Raw genomic sequence first — 18298 nt, 5'->3', positions numbered from 1 at the left:
AAGGTAATGGATAATAAAATATAAAATTATCTTAGTGGAATTCCGGATATTGACATATGGTGGCTGTAAATGTAGTACAGACTGTCCCGCTATATTTGTGGCGATATCAAACCTCAACAATAATTCGGATTAGAATGTTGATTATGTGTTTTGGAGTCTGGCCTGATTTTAACCTTTATACATTTGAAAGTACGATACATCATGGGAAGAAAGAATGTTAACTTAATCTACACTCACGAACCAAAAGTCAATTCTTATTTTTTCACTATACATGTATATTCAATTGAAATCCAACTTCTTTTTTCACACACAAAATTCTTCTGTTGTCGAGTTTGGTATGTGTTTTAGGAAATTTATTTCATTGCATGCAGTGTTTCTTAAACTTATAAAACATTTAATATTGAAATAGTTTTTCCCCCTTTCTTTTTTGACTCTCCGTTACTGAAATGAGTTTAAGTTAATCTAACATGAAACATTTTGCTCTCAAATTACTAAGGATAGTTGTAAAAGTTTATGTATATCTTGTGTTTTAAACACAACTTTTTTTCATAGATGGTCAGAAAATAATGTGTAAATCATGGCAAGAAATGTACGAAATTCTTGAAAATTCTACATGTATGTCCAGCGCCTCAGCCATTCTGCCAATCAGTACACTTTACATCAATGTTTACCAGACAATTCGCGGTAATTTCAAATTTTCTGCAACTTTCTCAAATTGAGGAAAATATTCATCAACTGATTTTAAAAACAAAGAAGAAGAAGAAAATTAGTGACTATGTCAACATACCAAGAACTTTACAGGACACAGACCTAGCAAGTTTTTATCAGCATACCAAAAGGTTTACAGAACAAAGAAGACTTAACAAGTCTTTATCAACATACCAAAAGGTTTACAGGACAAAGAAGACTTAACAAGCCTTTATCAACATACCAAAAGGTTTACAGGACAAAGAATACCTAACAAGTCTTTATCAACATACCAAAAGGTTTACAGGACAAACTTTCATTTGATTTCAACAAAAGTTTTACAGGACAAAACTTTTTGTACACTTTTAATTATGCTTTTCTTTTATAATCGTGGGAAAGACATTCTTAGGTGAAAAGATGAAGATACGAACAGTGACCAACCTAACACGTGTATGTAGATGTATAGAGTGTTCAATGTACATGTATATGGTCTTGAGGAGTATGCCAGTGCTTCCACGATCATCATGTGGTGTAACGGCTGCTTAAACAGAGGCTCCTTACCATTAAAGTAGAGTCTTCTCCTTCAAATGTCTGCAGACATAAACATCATCACAGAATCTGTAGGCCAAATAGTTTGTGTTATGGAATTGTGATGAACAAAGGGATCCTTTGAAAATCTTAACTTGGCGTTTAGTGTTGATAAATGTCTTGTTCTTACATTGTTTTACTGGTGTAGAGCACAATACCGAGCTCGTTTACTAATTATACTACATTTTAACTACGTGGAAAGGAAATTATTTCTCGGTCCTCTTTGACCCTACGCGATGTTTGTAGTTAGGTTCCTTTCTCTATTGCATTCCATCGTCCCTGAGCTGGCGTAGACATAACGGTCGTCATAGAAATACTTTAAGAAGTACTACACCAGAGAAATTTGATATGGATAAAAACAAGAGGCCCAAGGGCCACATCGCTCACCCGAGTCACCTTGGTTCATATTTAAAGATTTTCCCTATATATTTGTATGCAAAACTTTGATCCCCCCTTGTTACCCCATCCTACCCCTGGGGGCCATGATTTTAACAAACTAAAATCTGAAATATGTCAGAAAGCTTTCATGTAAATATCAGCTTTTCTGGCTTAGTGGTTCTTGGGAAGAAGATTTTTAAAGATTTTCCTTATATATTTGTATGTAAAACTTTGATCCCCTATTGTGGCCCCATCAAACCCCCGGGGGCCATGATTTGGACAAACTTGAATCTGCATTATGTCAGGAAGCTTTTATGTAAATATCAGCTTTTCTGGCTTAGTGGATCTTGAGAAGAAGATTTTAAAAGATTTTTCCTTTATATTTGTATGTAAAACTTTGATCCCCTATTATGGCCCCATCAAACCCCCAGAAGCCATGATTTGAATAAACTTGAATCTGCCTTATGTCAGGAAACTTTCATGTAAATATCAGCTTTTCTGGCTCAGTGGATCTTGAGAAGATTTTAAAAGATTTTTCCTTTATATTTGTATGTAAAACTTTGATCCCCTATTGTGGCCCCATCAAACCCCCAGAGGCCATGATTTGAACAAACTGGAATCTGCACTATGTCAGAAAGCTTTCATGTAAATTTCAACTTTTCTGGCCCAGTGGTTCTTGAGAAGAAGGTTTTTAAAGATTTATCCTATATATTTGTATGTAAAACTTTGATCCCATATTGTGGCCCCATCATACGCCCATGATTTGAACAAACTTGAATCTGCATTATGTCAGGAAGCTTTCATGTAAATTTCAGCATTTCTGGCCCAGTGGTTCTGGAGAAGAAGATTTTTAAATGACCCCACCCTATTTTTGCATTTTTTGTGATTATCTCCCCTTTGAAAGGGACATGGCCCTTTATTTGAACAAACTTGAACACCCTTCAGCCTAGGATGCTTTGTGGCAAGTTTGGTTGAAATTGGTCCAGCGGTTCTTGAGAAAAAGTCGAAAATAATAAAATTTACAACGCTGACGACAGACAACGGACAAATTTTGATCAGAAAAGCTCACTTGAGCCTTTGGCTGAGGTGAGCTAAAAATGGAGGATATGTACAATAATATTTTGAAATTGAAAACTTTCAAATTTACTTTATTTAGTCAAAAATGCATATTTAGTAGAAAGTAATATGAAAAAATTTAAAAACATCTGCTAGACTTAAACACACGATCTACTGATTAGCAGTCAACGCGGGTGACCCGACTGAGCTATTCAGCTAGGCAATTTAAAAACAAAAACAAAAAGAAAAGACAATATGCTGATATCTATATTTCAAAAAGAAGTCCGCCATTATGATGACGTAGTATACTTCCTTGAATTCGTTTAGACAAACGTTTCTGCTATTTTAATCATTTACAATAGTACATATAAAAAGACAGATTACGAACAGCGGTCGATCAGTCTTGCCGGTCTATATGATATCAGTAGCACTCTTTTGGTATAGATAGTATGACATAATATGTTTCTATCTTTTGAAGAACAAATCTATTTTAAGGGATCCTAGTATTTTATAACTTACTAGTACGTTAAAATACATCAATGGTCTCCATTTGTGAACTTGATAATGATATTTTGTCGGTTTAAATAACGAACGGAATGTAGCTTTTCAAAATCAGAACTATTTAAAGCTATTTCAGTATTTAATGATATAAAAATACATATGTATCATTTCATAAATCATTTTTCTACAAAACGATAACGAGCTCTCTGTAAGTAACGTTGACCATATAAAGCACTACACAGCAAATATACAAAACATGGCAAGTTCAATGCAAACATCATAGTCAGAAATACAATTACAAGTTTACAAAACTAAATTAACAATATCACAATCATGAGTGAAATAATCTGATTCCATCCCTTAAACCCCGGTCCTATTCCAATTATCTAGCTCTTCTCCACTTTTCCATTTCAACATATTCCATGAGCCTCATGTCCCGTTTGCATTCATACAATTCTTTCATTGATTTCCGGAGTTTATATAATCCTTTCAGTGATTTCCGGACTTTATACAATCCTTTCATTGATTTCCGGACTTTTATACAATCCTTTCATTGATTTCCGGACTTTATACAATCCTTTCATTGATTTCTGGACTTTATACAATCCTTTCATTGATTTCCGGACCTCGTACAATCCTTTCATTGATTTCCGGACCTCGTACAATCCTTTCATTGATTTCCGGACCTCGTACTATCCTTTCATTGATTTCTGGATGATGAAAATATTCTCTAGATGGTCAGATGTTATTTCTCACGAAAGATAAACTTGATTCCAATATATAGTAATAAATATAGAATATGAAGAGATTCTACTTAAAATATGATGTATAAAATATAAATCATGACTATCTTCTATAATGTACATGAGAGGAAATGTATCTATTTAACGATCTGATGATATGTAATTAGTGAAAGACCCAAGCAAAAAGCGTATCAACAAAAATAAAAAAAAAAGTATATAATTTAACTAACTAGGTTACCATTTTAATCATTTGTTATATACTACAATGACATTAATTATTTAAAAGATAAACAATTAATGGCCAAATACGTCGGAATGAAAACACATTTCCACACATCCTACGGCACCAGTAGCAGACGTGAACACAGTGGGGATACAACAATATTATGACGACGTGATGTTGTAAGGAGATATCGTTCCGTTTACTGCCGTTACTGTCTGATTCTTCAGCGTCAGAAATCCAGCTGGAAACTCATCCAAATTATAAAATGGAGTGATCCAGAGTACCATTGCCAGAATCATGACCAAAACTGTGACCAAGTTAACGAAGGAACCAGCCATCACCTGTTTTAATGAGGAATTTGGAATCAATGTGTATCTTATATTTATATATTAATCTACTAAGATTATTGTAGAGATGAAAGAAATGCCGCGTCCATTATTCTGCAATATATACCGATGAATCAATATATTATCAGAACAGTGGTGGATGTTAAAGAGAGAGAGAGAGAGAGAGAGAGAGAGAGAGAGAGAGAGTGTGTGTGTGTGTGTGTGTGTGTGTGTCTCGAAATGTTGTTTGAAATATAAAGCTTCGGCTAATGCCTAGGCTTTTACAAAATAAAACATTTCTCGACCTCGGAGACATGCATGTACAGGCAACCCAGACAATATTGCAGATTTGCCCATGATACAAATATGCCTCTATACGATACGATTAAGCATTAAAACCAAGATTAGAATTATGACAGGACAAAAAGAAAACACCCTTCGATCTATTATCTCGGAAGCATAAATAATTTTGATTCTGAATTCTACTTTAAGATTCATACAACAAACACGTTAATGCAAAACAACCTATCATGATAATTCAAAAATACTAGTATATCTCACTAAGCATAACGATAGATATTGGCTCACGGCGGGTGTGACCGGTCGACAGGGAAAGCTTACTCGTCCTAGGCACCTGATCCCACCTCTGATATATCCAGGGGTCCGTGTTTGCCCAACTTCCTATCTTTTATTCCTTATGGGAGATTTATCACGGTTCATCATGTTCACCTTTCATTGGTGAACTCGTCAAGCAGATATGTTTAATTGTTTACTGATGAAAGGTGAATATATCGAACGGTGATCAATCTTTTAAAAAATCAGATAAGCAATACAAAATAGATAGTTGGGCAAACACAGACCCCTGGACACACTAGAAGTGGTATCTGGTGTCTAGGACGAGTAAGCATTCCCTGTCGACCGGTAACACCCGCCGTGAGCCCTATATCTTGATCAGGTAAACGGAGTTATCCGTAGTCAAAATCATTGATACTTTAAAAAGATAGATCTGTGTTCGGACAATGACTACTTACCATATCTTTAACTTTTAGGTACCCTGTAGAAAATACGATTGCGTTTGGTGGTGTGCCAACAGGTAACATGAATGCAAAAGAACACGAAATGGCCACAGGAACCATGAAGGCAAGTGGATGTATTCCTAAATCAATCGCCTACAATAGGAAAGATAATGTAAAGAAGCGAGAGAAATTATTGGCAATAATTAACGATTCATTCTAAATATTTCAAAGTCATGAAGTCATACGATCTTTAAAAAAAATATAGCAGTCAATTTTCTTGAAGAAAACTCAAAAGTTCGATTTTTCAGGGGGAAAAATATAATGCAGGGGAAAACGTTACATTTAAGATTTGACAAATATTAAAATCTGATAAATGAAATGAAAATAGCAGTATTGATTTACCACATTTCGCGAGCATTACAGTTTACTGCTGCAATTCTTGGTTTCTTTGAAGGTAATTCCACCCCTCTAGTAAAGTTAATAAATAGAACTGTCTCAAAGGAAAGTTAAGGTAATTCCACCCCTCAAAAATTATAGGTTCAATCTTATACTTTATTGTTGATTCTTCAAATAATATATCTTAGTAACAAATAAAGATTATGAAATAAGTACGTTGCGTTATTAATAAAATATGTTATCAATTAGCACACATATAGCTGTTATTAATGTCAGAAAATTGCAATTTTCCCTAAAAAGCATTATCAAAATTTCACAAAATCTGGTTAAAACAATATAATAGTATTCATAACAATTTCATGAAATTGTTTTTTTAAAGAATATACAACATAATTGTTAAAAAAAAAAAAAAAAAAAAAAAAAAAGGAAATCTATTGCATAATGGACTTATTACATAACTTAATGAAAACAGAGTTATTGTCCTTGGATTCAATATTTTGAAACATATAATTAACTAATCATATATAATGTAACACTTTTGAAATATTTCATGGTTAACAAGAGTTTTTTACAATAGCTATTGAAAAAGACTCCAACAAAATTTATGTGTATCTTCCTGTCATGCATGAAAGGTGAAGATAACGTACATTGATCAATTTCATAACTCTTATAAGCAATACAACATAGAGATTTAGGCAAACACGGACCCCTTTTATCTTATTAATAATAATTTTATTAAATTATTGACTTTGCGAAATCTTATTACGTCACAGGAGGGTGGAACTACGTTAAATGAGTGTTAAAAGAGTGAATTCATTTCAATACATGTATATGTCAGCTTTTCTACATTGATTGATACTTTTGTGTTTATATTGTTCTAGGCCAAACTGTCCCACCAGTCAAAATACATGTAGCAGTGTACAACTTCGTAACTGTGAAATATATAAAAAGCTTTGATAAAATCATATATTGTGAGATATATACAAAGCTTAAATAAAATGATATTCCGTAACATGTATAATCAAATTAAGTACGCTCTGGACAAATCATGTCTACAGACAGACAGAAAGATAGGCGGACAAGGTGATTCCTATCCAACCCCCAAAACTTCATTTACAGGGGTATCATAATTCCCATCAAATAAAGATTTCACTTGCTTTAAGTGTAGTACCTACAGTATGTGTGGCACTAAGGGTCGCAACTTTGATGGTTCTTTATCTCCTACCGTGACATGATACCTCCGTTTGTGAGGTCATATTTGAAAGAGCAGTAACTTTCATTTCTAATGCCAGGCGATTGACAAAAGAACAGCCACTACCTATGTTAACCGTATTAGTCGCTGGAATCGAGAATCGAACTCAACTTCCGGTTGCGAAGCGAACGTTCTAACCACTGGGCAACCGCAACCAGTATATGATTTATTGATATTGCGAATGAGCTCCCATAGTACTTTACTGAATGGTAAGAAATACATTAACAACATTTAATTTTCAATTTGATCCAATAATATGATATTACAACAATTGTTTCTATTCACATTTCAAAATGTATCAAGATTTCCGAAAATTATTAAAAATTTATTAGTGATTGTGACGTCATACATTCTGTTCCCTGTGTGTTTAATGAAGGCTAGATTGATAACGACCGACAGCAGCAGGTAGCTGTCTCAACTCCACTTACGAAATTACGAGCATCCAGGGAGTACATTGTTAATACAATGCATACCTCTACCAGCCTCCCATTTCCAGAAATAGAATTTCACAATAAAAGTTCATATAATGCGTATGTTTAGTAAACCAGAATTGATGAACAAATTAGGTTACCTGAGGAATACATGTATGTATTGGTTCCAGCTGACAAAGCTTGTAACAACATTGTCTTTGTTTGTAAGGCTTAATATTACAATTTGATATCCCAGTCAATGGAATGAATTAATATGGGCTACCGTGCCTATACTGGATTCCAAAACTCTACAAAAACTCTAAAAGAGATACCTGGCAAGATCCAGTAAATGTTTTCATAAATCCTCACGAAAACATTAACTGTTGTGAAGGAGATACTTTAAACTTCTAAAGCACTTTAAGTAAATGTGGATTCTAAAAAAGAACTTTTAGCTAACTTGAAACCGCAAAACTTTTCCAAAATCAACAACATCAAAACCTACGACTTTTCAACAATTTACACGACCATTCCTCACAATGAATTGACGTCCAGCCTTTTTGACATAAAAGATAAAAAATGAAAACGGACATGTTTATATCATGTGCTTATTCGTCACCCAAAATTACGTTGATAAACACCACGTTGATTCTACGGACAGATACTCTGATATTAATATTAAACAGATGCTGGAGTTCCTCACTGATAATGATTACGTGGTCTTTATTGAGTAAGTCTTCCAACAGTCTGTTGGAATTCCCATGGGCACAAATTGTGATCTATTTTTTGTATTCATATGAGGCAGAATTTATTCAAAAGCTTCCATATAGGAAAACATCTTGATGTGGCTTTCAATTTGACATTTAAATGTACCTACATTTTATCTATAAAAAAACCTGATTTTCATTCATATGTCCATTTGATATATCCAAGTGAACTCGAAATAAAAGACAACACAGGATCTTCCACATCTGCTTCATATTTGGATATTTCATTGAACATATATAGATGTCAACAGCAAACTAACAACTTATAACAAACTATATGACTTCATCTTCTCCCACGTCAACCTCCCATATCTGCGTAGCAATATTCCGTTATAACCGGCATATGGTGTTTATCTCTCTCAATTGATTCAATATGCGAGAGCATTTTCTGTGTATGATCAATTTTTGAATCGAGACAGGCTACTCACGAATAAGTTGATGTTACAGGGTTTCATCAGCCTAGTTTAAAGTTGGCATTTTGCAAATCATATTTGCAAATACAAGTTGTCACTGGGCCTATTTGGCGTTTAACATACCAATTGTTCGGCCATTCTTTACATACTGACTTTCACTATAGATTATCTTATCTGATCAAGATATGGGACTTACGGCAAGTGTGACCAGGCAACAGGGGATGCGTGTTCCTCCTGGGCACCTGATCCCACCTCTGGTACGTCACGTGTCCATGTTTGCCATACTCGTAATTTTGTATTTCTTAAAGAATTTACGAATTCGATCACTGTTTGTTATTTTCACTTGTTCAGGTCCACTCAATTATGCCAAAAATTCAAACTTGATATACACATATTGTTCATTTAGAAGCTGAAAAGCATATTTCATTTTCAATATCTCAAAGTACAACGATTGAATTCTATAAAATTAATTTCATACAAAGGGCTTTTTTAATTCCTGAAAGTTGGGGCTTTGTGGTTATCAAAAACTAAACCACACAGCAAGTTCTATACTATAAAAACCTCTAACAATAACACAAAAAAGAGGGGAACTAATTATGAACAAACGAGTATGACTTGTAACAGTAGTTCAACCGTAACAATAAAAGAACAACCTCATCTTAGGTAAAACATAAAAAAGTTGCAAGCATTTCATCGTACCAGGTTGCCAACAATTGGAAGAAAGAGGGTTGCTGTTGCGGAGTTGCTCGTCACATTGGTCGCTGCTGCCACCATCAGAGATAGAAGAAGTGCTCCTAGAGAAGTGGACATACTCTTCATGACCAGAGCTAGCTGTGAACTCACCCATTCAGATAAACCAGAAGACTGGCAAAAATAAAATCATAAGCATCAATGTAAATATTCATTCTGAAATGCATGGACAAGTATGGTACATTGGGATGGGTGCATTTTTCAGCTATATGCTAGAAAAGCAGCAAGCTTATTCAGTCTTCTTGTATATATGATGTTTAAATGACTTAATTTTTTCCGGATTTTTCTGCAGACTTTAATTACCTAATTTTGAACAATGTAGTACATGCTAAATAAATATTTCCGTTATAGGGTAAATCAAATGAAGAATTTTCTGTAAGGAAAGAATGTCTATTTTGTGTCTTCATTTTCTAAAAATATCACGTGAATAAACAACTTGATGCTAGACCTATTTTCATCCCATTACTGCTAGTTATCCTTCCTCCATAGGGACTATTTAGAGATATATATACTCAACAAACTCCTGTTTGTCAACTCGCAGAACAAATGCAGAATTTACGGCAAGAGAAGAACATATTCGAGATATCTCGACTCTGTCATTGGCGAGTTGTCGTTCTTTATACTAGGTTTTTCTTTTGTTTGAGGATATTTTGGATACGTGGGCTTGTTCACGAACACAACGAAAATAAAACCAAAATTAACCTGTCATATATATCAGCGATTCTAATGCAAGTGCATGAGTAATTTCCATCATGTTTTAAATCCAATTATACAGACAAAAACAACGAGTTTCGTCTTGTAATCTGCATCCTTCAGTAAAGCGTCATACCTCACAGGCTGCGGCCACAGCAAACCCTCCACCCATCAGGAGAAGAACGCCCCACGGTATCTTCTGATTCACAGTCTCCCAATCTAGCAGAGGCTGGAACTTCCATCTATCTTTGTTAAAGGAATTGCTCTCGTTGTCACCAGCGCCTTCCTCCTCATCCACTCCCATGTCTTTGAAACAAAACAATCACTTTGAACTTTTTAATGATTGATTGTACATAGTTTAACGTTCCCCTCGATAATTTTTCATTCATATCGAGACGTCACCATTGCCGGTGAAGGACTGTAACATTTAGGTCTATTCTCAGCACTCACGGCCTTTGAGCAGAGGGAAACCTTTATCGTGCCACACCTGCTGTAACACGGGGCCTCGGTTTTTACGGTTTCATACGAAGGACCGCCCCAGTCGCCTCTTACAACATAAACAAGCATGGGTTACTGAGGACCTATTCTAACCCGAATTCCTACAGCATAACTTTTAAAGAAGATCAGCGATAGCTAGTGGCTAGGGAGCTCTGCTCAATTCTTGATCTCCGTGAAGCGTCAAGCCTGAGACGTTTAAATTAAGTTGTTGATGTTCCTTCGCCAAGCGACCGCCATTAGAAGTAAAAAATTAAAGGTCTTTCGAATATGTAGTTAAAACTGGATGTCTGTGTCACGGTAGGCGTTAGCACAATGACATTCCCCACGCTTACGACCCTCAGTTTCATACATCGTATCCTTCTACTCTTCACCTAAAACTGATGACGTCACTTCATGACTGAAAACTTTATGAAGGGGACGCAAACAAACAAACAAATTAAGAAACTTCATCATCTCTTTTATGCAGATGTTAAAAGTTTTTACCATATATGTGTTTTGTAAAATAAAAGGTTTACAGTGCACAAAGCATACTATGTGAGAATTGAACACAAAAGGGATTATCATCATATGACATTCACATGTAGGAGTGCGCAGTGATGTTTTTTATCTTCTGGGTGGCTAATAATTTACCGACAAATGATTGTAGATATGATAAAATTACCGCTATGTACACATGGTATATGAGAGGGAAAAGCAAACAGAAAGGCAGCAATAGCAACAGCAGCGATACTGTCCCCGGTGTACCTAAACAAAAGAGAAAAGACAGTCCAATCATAGAGTATATTGTAAACTCTTCACTCGCATGTTGGGATTGCATGTAGAACATAGGAAAATTAGGCCATTTTGTGCAACAACAAAAACTCCCAGTCGAGCTTTAGAACTATTGCTAGATGATATATATTTACCCCTTTTCAAAGAGAGATCCCCATCCCGGTACAACTTCTGGTTTCCTCGTCATCCACAGCAATGCCAGAACGATGAACACAATTAACACAACCTTCTCCTGAAATCTTAAATGAATATAAAACTGCGCTCAGAAATACAATGGTTTGCAACGTTAGATAATTTAAGATGTCATAGTGATAGATGGATATCTATGGGGTCAAGAATCGAACACGAACCTTTTAATTACGAAGAAGACAACAAATTACTACGCTACTGTAACTATAGATTTTTTTTAAAAAGAAATCAATCAAATATTGAATAATACATACGTCATAGGACCTAGTCGTTTATAAGCTCTCCGTAAATACAACCTCACACTTTCATAAGAATCTGAATCATTCTGGAAGCATCTGCAAAATATACAAAAGAAAATACGATCGAAACTTTAAAAACAAGGTAATTCTTTAATATATAATGCTTTACATTTACGTTTTCAACACTTTCTTTAGTAAGATTTATATATTTTTACCATTTTGGGATAACAACTTTAAAAATATTGTTGTATTTCTGGAATATTTCATAACTTTTGCAATAAATAAAAAACATAAAAACTAAAAATTAACAACCCAAACACGTGTAAAGAAAATAAAGAAGATGTCATACCTTACCGTTCCGTCTACTACATCAAAGTAAAAGTATTACAATTCATTTCTAAGCCCCAATACCTGGCATCAAATAGTTTTAAAATCCAAATTTTTGTTTCTTCTTCCACTTTTTATATTCGGCGAAAAAAACAATATGTCTGAATACAATATCAACATCACTCCGTCGCCTGTACCGGAATCTCACATATATAGTGCCTTGTTCTTCCTACATCCTATCTAAAATATAGGGCTCACGGCGGATGTGACCGGTGAACAGGGGATGCTTACTCCTCCTAGGCACCTGATCCCACCTCTGGTGTGTCTAGGGGTCCGTATTTGCCCAACTATCTATTTTGCATTGCTTGTAGGAGTTATGAGATTGATCACTTGTTCGTTATCTTCACCTTTATAGGAGTTATGAGATTGATCACTTGTTCGTTATCTTCACCTTTCATGGATACCACCCACATGTATAATTAACCGTTAACAATCATGTTACAGTACCTTCTACCAGCAAAGAAGACTTGGAGCCAGAGCCACGTTATGATGAGACATATAAGTGACAGAGGAAACCCTATAATCAACCAGTTGGCAAACGTAATTCCGGAGTCTCCATCCGTTTTTTCATACACCCTGTAAACAAACGGTACGTGATTTACTTCTCTGAAATGGTCTCTTATATTTGATATGCTTTTGTATGATAAAAAGAAAATCTAGTTAAACGTTATATCAAAAAGGGTGATTTTTTTTTAAAAATTTGCCCTCATATCCTCCATTATGTTTTATTTTTATAAACTTCTTTATCGATTTAATCTGTATACTGCTGTCTATTTACATAAATCTTAATAGCAAATTTTCATTCTTTTCTGCTAAATAGCAATTTCATTTTCTTTCTCGAAGTTCTCAAAGTTTTATTCATTTTGCTGTTAATACAATTTGAACATTACAACCAAACTTATTTGATTCAAATAAAAAAGTCTACATTCAAATAAGATTGGATAACTCGTGCTATGCTATTTACAAAACAAAAGTGGTACGAGTTATCTCATTTTATAGTAACACTACCTGACGCAGAACGAGTTAACTTTTTTTTGGTAAAGTCATCTCTTTATTGAAACAAAAAGATAATCCATGAAATGAATATCATCCACTGACAATAATTTTACAGGTAATATTATATATAGACTTACAATAATGCATAATTCATGGGATTTATGATATTGATCATTGTCCGTTATCTTCATTGTTCATTATAAAAAATATGGTAAACGTTTTCAAAAACGTAATGTTAATTTCAGGCAGAAAATCTTGAATTTTACTTCATTCCTGGTGTTGGTGCATTTTCAAACTTACTCATCAGCGATAGTTTTAAGGATGATATTGGGCGGAGTCCCCGTTAAGGTGGCCATGCCTCCAATATTGGCGGCATATGCTGTACAGAGGGCAAACGTCTTTGTGAGGCGGATGAATGTTTCATTGGGTGTTGTAGACTCTAAATCACTGTCCCTGCTTTCTCTGAATAATAGAACAGATTCGTTTCTCTGTTTATTCTCTGTTTTAGTTCGTATGTTAAGACATCGTCAGAATACACAAGGCTATGTCAATCAATGAAGCACAGACGATAACACATTGGTACTAATAATAAAAGTTGTAACATCCATAAATCATGATTTAACATGCACCAATATCTCATAAAAACTCTGCTTGTGTTGCAAATTGTATTGCAAAGAATTAAATACCTTATTTGTTTCCAAATGACATCGTTGATGCATCTTGATAAATACTATCTCTTTATGTCGTCAGAATTTGGGCCAGGAAGCATTTATGAATAAATGGTACAAATTATATACTGTTATGATAGAACTCCATCTGTGTGGTTTTTACTTAACTATGTCTTATGAAGCACTTTTATGGAACTTATCCTGGAAACCCAGAGTAGAAAACGCCCACGGTTCCTGTTCTTGTAAGCATTCAAAGTTAACAAATCGTCATTAAAGTCTACAGTCGTTTTGATATCGTATATCGATTTTAGAATATATGCTGGAAATCCCTATGTGCAATTTGCAGTAATTTGACCATCTTAATTTGCTCCAAATTCTTTAATGTCGTTAGTGAAGGATTGTAAAATCGATATTCTCCAACTGAACAGAATTTTTTTTTTTCCTGAACACCTAATTTCAACTTCTATTTTTTTCCCTGGAGGTGGCATGATTCCTCGCTTTACGTGATTTTTTTGGGGTATATTTAGTGTTTTTGAACATCCGTGTTCTGAACTGGGATACTTTTTGATATGTTCTTAGTCAATCTGGGTTTTTTTTTAACTTCAATTGGTCAATTTGCAATTTACAGTCCATATTAAAATTTAAGCGAGATTGTGTTTATACCTAATGTTTCTTATTGTTTGTTACTTTTGATAAATGATAATTTGACATTAGTGGAATCTTCCTTTATCTTTTCATATGAGATGTACAATAACAAACTGCGAATATTGCCAGAATTATTCGCTGTTTATCTAAGAAAAAATATCGATAGGAATATGTTTTCCTACACATGTAACTGAATACTTACTGTAGCTGTAACAAAGGTAAATTCATTCTCATAGAAAACTAGGTCTAGATAATAGTTAAACATTTTCTTCCTCCGGAATTAGAGTTACTGATTTTGACTGACTCCGGATTTAGTGTACACATGTAACTGATTTTGACTGATTTCGGAGTTAGTGTAACTGATTTTGACAGATTCCGGAATTAGTGTAACTGATTTTGACTGATTCCGGAATAGGTGTACACATGTAACTGATTTTGACTGACTCCAGTATTAGTGTAATTGATTTTGACAGATTCTGGAATTAGTCAGTCAAAAACAGTTAAATGTGTACACTAATTCTAGAGTCAGTCAAAATCACTGACTCCAGTATTAGTGTTACTGATTTTGACTGACTCCAGTGTTAGTGTAACTGATGTTGACTGACTCCAGTATTAGTGTAACTGATTTTGACTGACTCCGGAATTTGTGTAACTAATTTTGACTGACCCCGGTATATAGTGTAACTGATTTTGAATGACTCAAGAATAAGTGTAACTGATTTTGACTGACTCCGGACTGAAACTTACTCATCCTTCTCCCGGTCTCGTATTGTCACTTCCTCTCCCTCTAAGGTCTCCACCACAGTTTTACCGTTTGGTTGGGATTGGGCAATTCCTTGTTCCACTAACTCGGTCTCTTCCACTGGTTCTGTAGAAATACATCAGACTTCAGAAAATATATTTCATTAAGACAATGTGAAAAATTATAAAACTTTATCAATATGCTACTACATCTCAACTAAATTAGCACATACACTGTTGATTGATTGCAAATTGGTTAATGTCCCTCTCGAGAATTTTTCACTCAATTTTTCACCATTTCCGGTGAAGGGCTGCAAAATTTTGGCAGTTCCGGTTGCATTCTCGATCCTAGCGCCAGTCAAACGTAAGACTATTATCCTTGCTAGTGTTTGTTACTCTTCCCAGCGATCAACATTAGTAACATAAACAATGATCTCTCAGATATGAACTAAAAAATGGAGGTCCTGTGTTACGGTAGATGTATGACATGGCAGAAAATCGTCTAGGGTGTCATACATTGGTCAAAACGTGTCGCATTTCACTTAAAAGATGGAAACGTTTTATACGAGTAAGGGAGAAAAAAATCTCTTATGGGACGTAAAACAATTTACAAAGTAAACAAAAAGCACACAAACAGAAGAACTATATCAAACTAGTTAATCCAAGCTTGGTAACGTGTAAGGAATTTTGTGCTGTATGAAAATATATTAATTGGTACAAAAATATCACAACGTACATTGCAACTGCGTCTACTGTGTGGGTGTGTGCGTGCGTGTGTGCACATGTGCGTTGCGTGTGTGACAAGTCCGATGTGTCTACAAGTCTATAAGTTTATCTGATCCTTTAAGCATAAGTTCATCAGATTAAAACTCATCCTAGCGTGTACAAGCATGAGATCTTACGGTATACTACATGTACATGTATGTTCAATGATAACAGGTTAGTGATCAGTCTTGTTATAAGGCACCCACTAATGACTACAGCAGCAAACTAAAATGTATATGATAAAAGACATACCATAAATGTCTGAAAAATACATTAATCTATAAATGCATGCGACTGAACAGAAAAAAAATGGTCTAAAGGAGATATCAACTTCGTATTCAAATTGGATGTAATAATTCAAAATATGACGTGAAAATTTAAAGTATGACGTGAAAATTGATAGAATCACAAATCTTTATTTTTTTATCTAACGAAAAAAATTCGGACATAAGAATTTCGTACGTATACTAATACGACGCTTCTGTTTTACTCAATCAAATGTGTTCTGAAGTAGTTAAAAAATTCGATGATCAGAGGGAGGCTTGTCTTCATTTTTTTTCAAATGTCCTGGAATAGCACGATGGCAGCTATTTTTTATTTAGATGAAAGAAAACTTACGATATTTCATAAGCTGTCGGAAGTTACAATAATTTTTTAAGGTAACATAAGGTAAGAAGTTTAATAAAAACGAACGGATGCCTAAGTTGAGTTTACAATGAAAGCTTGAAATTGAAGAAGTTTAGTAAAGCTTAAGCCAGGTGATAGTTTTAGTTCTGAAATACAAATTTCGTTGAGGACACATTCTTCACATGTAGTTGTCAACATGAGGAGAAGAGTGATGCCACTCGCAGGAAACCATTCAATGTTTAATATATCCATGTGCTTTTTGGTCAGTGCCATTTCCTTTAAATTAGGGTAAACTACCAATTGTGTATATCTGCTGCTCAATAATGTAAATGATATCCAAAAACAGACCTTGGGTCATTGATTCTTTCATGACATGGAGAATCGCGCTAAGGATGGGTACCATCATGGCCGTGGTTGCTGTGTTGCTCATCCACATCGATAGGAACCAGCAAGGCAGCATAATCCCCAGCATGAGCCTGTGTAAACCCAAAACAGGTTAATCATTACCCACAACATGAGCCTGTGTAAATCCAAAACAGGTTAAACATAACCCACAACATGAGCCTGTGTAAACCCAATACAGGTTAATCATAACCCACAACATGAGCCTGTGTAAACCCAAAACAGGTTAATCATAACCCACAACATGAGCCTGTGTAAATCCAAAACAGGTTAATCATAACCCACAACATGAGCCTGTGTAAATCCAAAACAGGTTAATCATAACCCACAACATGAGCCTGTGTAAATCCAAAACAGGTTAATCATAACCCACAACATGAGCCTGTGTAAACCCAATACAGGTTAATCATAACCCACAACATGAGCCTGTATAAATCCAAAACAGGTTAATCATAACCCACAACATGAGCCTGTGTAAATCCAAAACAGGTTTAGCATAACCCACAACATGAGCCTGTGTAAACCCAAAACAAGTTAATCATAACCCACAACATTAACCTGTGTAAACCCAAAACAGGTTAATCATAACCCACAACATGAGCCTGTGTAAACCCAAAACAGGTTAATCATAACCCACAACATGAGCCTGTGTAAATCCAAAACAGGTTAAACATATTCCAAACAAAAAGCAAATTTCATCTTAAAGCACAAATTGTGTATCGTAATATCCCTATGTGCGTCTGTACTTTAGTCAGATTGCTGCAAAACGAACGATTGACAGCTTGTTGTGAGAGAAGATGCATTATGCCTTCAATCGCTTAGAACTTTGTTTCTTATACAGAATTACTATATAGTATTATAGTATTGAGTTCAGAAAGCAATATTATAAACTGACATATAATTTTACATTCAATTTCAAATCAAACATGGAGCGTTGTAAGTTGAGAGTTGTATTGATTGAATGATTGTATAATGTTTAACACCCCTCTCGAAAATCTTTTACTCATATGGAGACGTCATTAGTGCCGGAAAAGGGCTGCAAAATGTGTCCATATTGTTGACTTTCTAAATCATTTGTCAACTGACACAGTATAACAGTCCTTGGCTGATAGAATGTCACAATGACAATAAAATCTATAAAGTCATACATATTCTCATCAGCTCATTTTATTGT

The 18298-nt window shown here is 34.8% G+C and overlaps 1 protein-coding gene across 4 annotated transcripts in view; it reads right to left on the bottom strand.

Moving 5' to 3' along the window:
• Window positions 1-3335: 3335 nt before the first annotated feature.
• Window positions 3336-18298, bottom strand: part of LOC125665508 (Na(+)/citrate cotransporter-like) — a 47416-nt gene continuing 32453 nt past the window's right edge. For 3 of the 4 annotated variants that reach the window (XM_048898162.2, XM_048898161.2, XM_056152190.1), the window contains 11 exons: window positions 17071-17198; window positions 15337-15457; window positions 13577-13738; window positions 12728-12856; window positions 11909-11989; window positions 11600-11704; window positions 11356-11438; window positions 10333-10502; window positions 9453-9617; window positions 5534-5671; window positions 3336-4517 (listed from right to left, as the gene is read on the bottom strand). In XM_048898162.2, coding sequence (XP_048754119.2) covers window positions 4338-4517; window positions 5534-5671; window positions 9453-9617; window positions 10333-10502; window positions 11356-11438; window positions 11600-11704; window positions 11909-11989; window positions 12728-12856; window positions 13577-13738; window positions 15337-15457; window positions 17071-17198 — 1462 coding nt within the window. In that variant the 3' untranslated portion in view covers window positions 3336-4337. The remainder of the gene's footprint in view (window positions 4518-5533; window positions 5672-9452; window positions 9618-10332; window positions 10503-11355; window positions 11439-11599; window positions 11705-11908; window positions 11990-12727; window positions 12857-13576; window positions 13739-15336; window positions 15458-17070; window positions 17199-18298) is intronic. The other variant, XR_008799437.1, reaches the window with a different exon arrangement.

Source organism: Ostrea edulis, chromosome 10 (assembly GCF_947568905.1).
Source record: "Ostrea edulis chromosome 10, xbOstEdul1.1, whole genome shotgun sequence".
NCBI lineage: Eukaryota > Metazoa > Mollusca > Bivalvia > Ostreida > Ostreidae > Ostrea > Ostrea edulis.
The sequence above is the reverse complement of the archived record's forward strand: the minus strand, read 5'-3'. Positions and strand labels throughout refer to the sequence as shown.